Source organism: Micromys minutus (assembly GCF_963924665.1).
Source record: "Micromys minutus genome assembly, chromosome: 18".
NCBI lineage: Eukaryota > Metazoa > Chordata > Mammalia > Rodentia > Muridae > Micromys > Micromys minutus.
This window is the reverse complement of record NC_137953.1, coordinates 53,456,004-53,460,652: the sequence shown is the minus strand read 5'-3', so window position 1 is coordinate 53,460,652 and position 4,649 is coordinate 53,456,004. Positions and strand designations below refer to the sequence as shown.

Here is a 4,649-nt window from a genome sequence, read left to right as displayed (position 1 = left end):
GTGTGAACACATTTTCCGTTCTGCCGACATCTCGGTCTGTCTTAAGGCACTGTTCTGATTTCCTAATATGGTACTTTATGAACAAGACCTGTTGCATATTAATGTCTGTGTATCCTTTCCTTATTCTAAATCTGGAATGCCCCGTGTGGCATCTTATTTCTAATCTATAAAATACAACTTATCAAGCACAAAATTTTACTCTAGGGATAATTTAGTACTAAATAAATGTAATCTCTGCTTGAAGAGATGGCCCTCAATCTGCCTGACGGGTGGTCATTTGGCACTCTCCGCCATTCTGGCCCTAAGTTACATCTGGAGTTAAAATGAACTAACAGACTTCGGGTTTCTAGAGGACTACATTTAAACTGCAGAGTCAGAAGCCGCCTGCATAGGACAGCACTTTCCACAACTTACAGGAAGTTACATTTGGCATGTCAGAGGAAAGAACACAATCCCACAGCAGCAGCCATTTTAAACAAAAGACGACAGCCACATGGATTCATGCAGAATATTTTAAATATTCCTGTTGAGCAAAAAGGTTTAACTGACTTTTCTTCAAGGATAATGCTCCAAAATATCCTGTATGCATCCTTTGGAAATGTAAAGATCCTGGAACAGCGTCTTCCATGTGGGACTTGTTGAATATTTTGGTTTCATTGAGTTATACAAGTTAACTGACAGTCCACATTAATTTAATGGGTCTGTTTACAGAGTATGGTAATTTCGTTCTTTAGATTTGCAGAACTTATAGAGAAAGAAAATTACAGCCTGCACACCCAGGACAAGGACGATCCCTCCAATGAAGCTGGCTGCATCAAAAGTGGACTTCTGCTCTGGCTGTGAGGTTGGAGTCAGGGTGGTGTTTGCTGTACCTGATGTGACAACTGAGGGAGTAGGTGTAGTAGGAGAGGAAGGCTGAGTTGTGGGTTTAGCTGTAGAACTGGTTGGCACTGGAATGATAGGAGTTACAGAACATTCAGTGCTGTTCACCAGGGTACAATTTCTTACTTCACTTGAACAATGGGTCTTATTTTCTTCTTGGCAATATATCCAAAAGCAGGTAATATTATTAGTAATGGTGGCATTAACACAGGAATCACAGCTGGTGAAGTTCTCACAGGTTTCTGGCGGCTTGGTGGGCGTGAGCGTCGTCGGGACCACTTTGCTGGTCGTGGTCGGCATGTCAGTCACGTTTGAAACTTCGCTGCCGTTCTGCTGCGCCGCCGACACGCAGAGCGCGGCGAGGCAGGTGGCGGCCCAGAGCAGTCGGCGGGAGGCGCCCGACATCGTGTCCTCAGCCCAGGCGTCCAGGAGAAAAAGCTCAAAAATCTATTTTATTCGATATTAGAATGGCTACACCAACTTGTTTTTTGAGACAATTGCTTGTAAATTTTTTTCTCAGCCTTTTGCTCTGAAGTAGTGTTTCTCTTAGTCACTGAGATGAGGTTCTTGTATGCAGCAAAATGTTGGATCCTGTTTATGTGTCTTGTCTTATATTCTATCTCTTTTTCTTGAGGGAATTTTGTATATTGATGTTAAGAGATATTAAAGTATAATGATTGCTGTTTTCTGTTACTTTTGTTGTTTGAGGTATTATTATGTTTGTGTGCTTTACTTCTTTTGGTTTTGTTGTAAAATGATTGTTTTCTTGATTTGGGGGGTGTAGGTTCCCTCTTTGTGTTTGAGTTTTCCATTTGTAATTTTTGTAGGGCTGGATTTATGAACAAATATAGTGTGATTTGTTCTTGTCCTGGAATATCTTGGTTTCTTTATCTACAGTAACTGAGAGTTTTGCTCGATATAGTAACTTGGGCAGGCATTTGTGTTCTCTTAGGGTTTGTATATCTTTTCAGGATCTCCTAGCTTTCATAGCCTCTGTTGAAAAGTCTGGTGTGATTCTAATCAAACTGCCTTTATATGTAACTTGTCCTTTTTCCATTAATGCTTTTGGTATACTTTCTTTGTTTTGAACATTTGGTGTTTTGACTATTATGTGTCAGGAGGAGATACTTTTCTGGTCCAATCTTTTTGAAATTCTGTAAGATTCTTTTATTTTTTATGGTTTTCTGTTTGTTTTGGTTAAGGAAGTTTACTTGTATATAATTTTGTTAAAGATATTTACTGGGCCTTTCAGTTGTGAGTCTTCTATTTCTTCTAAACCTATTATTTTTAGGTTTGGTCTTCTTATTGTGTCCTAGATATCCTGAATGTTTTGAGTTAGGGGCTTTTTAATTTTTACATTTTTATCAATGCTCTCTATGTTATCTTCTGCTCCTGAGATTCTCTCTTCCATCCTTGTATTCTGTTGGTGATACTTGTGTCTATGACTCTTTATCTCTTTTATAGGCTTTATATCCCCAGGGTTTTCTTCCTTTGTGTTTTCTTTATTATTTCCTTTTCCATTTGAATCCTGGATGGTTTTGTTCAATTTCTTCATCTGTTTGCTTGTGTTTTTCTGTTTTTTTTTTTAAGGGCTTATAGTTGTTTATATGTGTTCTCCTGTGTTTTAATAAGGTAGTTATTTATGTTCCCCTCAAGGCCCTCCGTCATCAACATGAGGTAAGATTTTAAGTTCAAATCTTGTTTTTCTGGTGTGTTGGCATATACACTACTTGCTGTGATGGGAGATCTAGGTTTCGATGTTGCCACATTGTCTTGGTTTTTGTTGATTCTTGTGCTTGCCTTTTGTCATCTTCTTATTTTTACTGTTAGTTTTCCTTGTTGTCTCTGAATGGAGCTTGTCTCTCCTGTGTCTGTAGGCCTGTGGCTCCAGAGTTAGATCAGTCCTGGATGCTCAGCTCTCTAAGGACAGGCTGAAAGTCCTGATGACACTGAGTCGGTTCTACTAGCTATAGATGGAGACCTGAAGCATACAGACCCAAGAGGTACCACAGCACCTGTGCCCTTAGTGTTAGAGGCAGTGTCTCCCAATATAGTCATTGGCTCACCCATAGGCTCAGGAGGGAGAGAACTCCTTTGTCTCCTTTGGGTGCTTAGTTCTCTGCAGGTAGGCCTTGAGTCCTGATGGCTGTGGACTGGCTTTGCCTGTGGTTCTGGGCACAGATGGGAGCTGGAACAGTCCATTCCCTGTCTGCCCATCATTATGATTTAATACACTAAGTCTCTTCAAATCACAGCCAAAGTGATCCACCAGGGTCTTTGAAATCACTTCCTTTCTACACTGTCTGTTTCCTTCCTTCTACACTGCCTCCAATTTTAAAGAGTGTGTATCAGGATTTATGACACTAACACAGGAAATATTTCAGAGACAATAACCACCTTCCACCAAACTGCCTTTGTCATTCTGGATGCTCCCCTTAAGAATATCTCTTCATGCTTCCAGCTGTATAATTTTGAGTTCACTCCTCATATGTCAATGACAGATACAGAGTTATCATGTACTGCATTAAAGCCAGCCACTTAATTGTACAGCCTGACAGCTGATTATGTAAGACTCTGACTTTTGTTTCTGTAGAATTGATCATGTTTGCAAGCCTGAGCTGTACTATGTCCACCTGCTGTCTCTATCATATGGGCAGATCTACATTTCTGAATAAATCTATTCACACTTGATGAGATTTAAATTAATTATCATCAGTAAAGTTATTCAGAATTGCCCATGTATACATTGCATGGCAAGCTAGAAATATTGACATGAAAATTTCTAAGTTCAAATTTGTGGACCAAAATGATTAAACCAATAATTGTAATAACACAATGTTACTGTTGAATTTTAATGAAATATGCTATCAAATGATCTAGGCACGGTGAATAAAAAGTTGCTGAGACTGGGCTGCACAGTAATTGTGAAAGGAGTAAGTAGGTAATGTTAGCTATTATGAATAATTTTCAGTGAGCAAATTTAAATGTAGAGATTAGCTGATAGAGAAGAAATGAATTACCAGCACAAAGAATGGCATTTGCTATAGCCACATTTGCATGTTTACAATGTAAACCAAGGAGAGTAGTTTAAAAAAAGACCTTGGAGTGTGTCGGATTTTTAGTGGGAGAGTTTTGGATACCGATGTGTAACAGAATGGAACTCCTGCAATATATCTCTTAACTGTTTTTCTCTTGTAGCAACAAATGCTCAGTAAATTATCTCTGCATATTAATGTTGTTAGGATGTACTTATAGAACTGCTGAGTTAGTATGAAGTACTCTGGTGAGCTGTGGACTCTCCATATACATATTAAATTATTTCAGGAAGCATTCTGGCAGTAAATGGAGTCCATCTGTAAAGCTGTAGTTACTATGGAAACAGATTATGGAGGCAACCTCAAAGGAAAATCCCCACAAATGCAGGCTGTTAGCATTTCCTTTCTCACTTCTCTTATATTTTGCCCAGTTTCCTGCCTGTGCTTAGTCACTATTAAAGTTTGTAGAGTGGGGATTCTAAAGCACTTTGCAGGTCTATTTTTTTCTTTCACTACCGCAGCAATTTAATCTCTAGTAAACACCATCAGGCCCCATTCACTAATTCAAGGACTCATGATTCTAATTGATGTTCTGTAAAAATTATACATCACTTGCACAGAATCACATTGCTTTGCCCTCAGTTCATTGACAGCTGCAGTGAGTGTTTCTCCAGCTTTTCAGTGCCAGGTGCATACTCTTGCTTCCTGCTTTCCCTTTGTGGGTGCTAATTG

General features: G+C 39.2%; 1 protein-coding gene across 1 annotated transcript; it reads right to left on the bottom strand.

Moving 5' to 3' along the window:
- Positions 1-270: 270 nt before the first annotated feature.
- On the bottom strand, positions 271-1,300 carry LOC308432290 (sialomucin core protein 24-like). The gene has a single exon (XM_080932070.1). It carries the CDS (start codon positions 1,285-1,287, stop codon positions 706-708), a length of 582 nt encoding a protein of 193 aa, XP_080788196.1. The 5' UTR covers positions 1,288-1,300; the 3' UTR covers positions 271-705.
- Positions 1,301-4,649: the final 3,349 nt, after the last annotated feature.

What these genes read in the sequence shown, in the direction of transcription:
- LOC308432290 (XM_080932070.1), bottom strand. Translation starts at nt 1,287, where the DNA reads ATGTCGGGCGCCTCCCGCCGACTGCTCTGGGCCGCCACCTGCCTCGCC.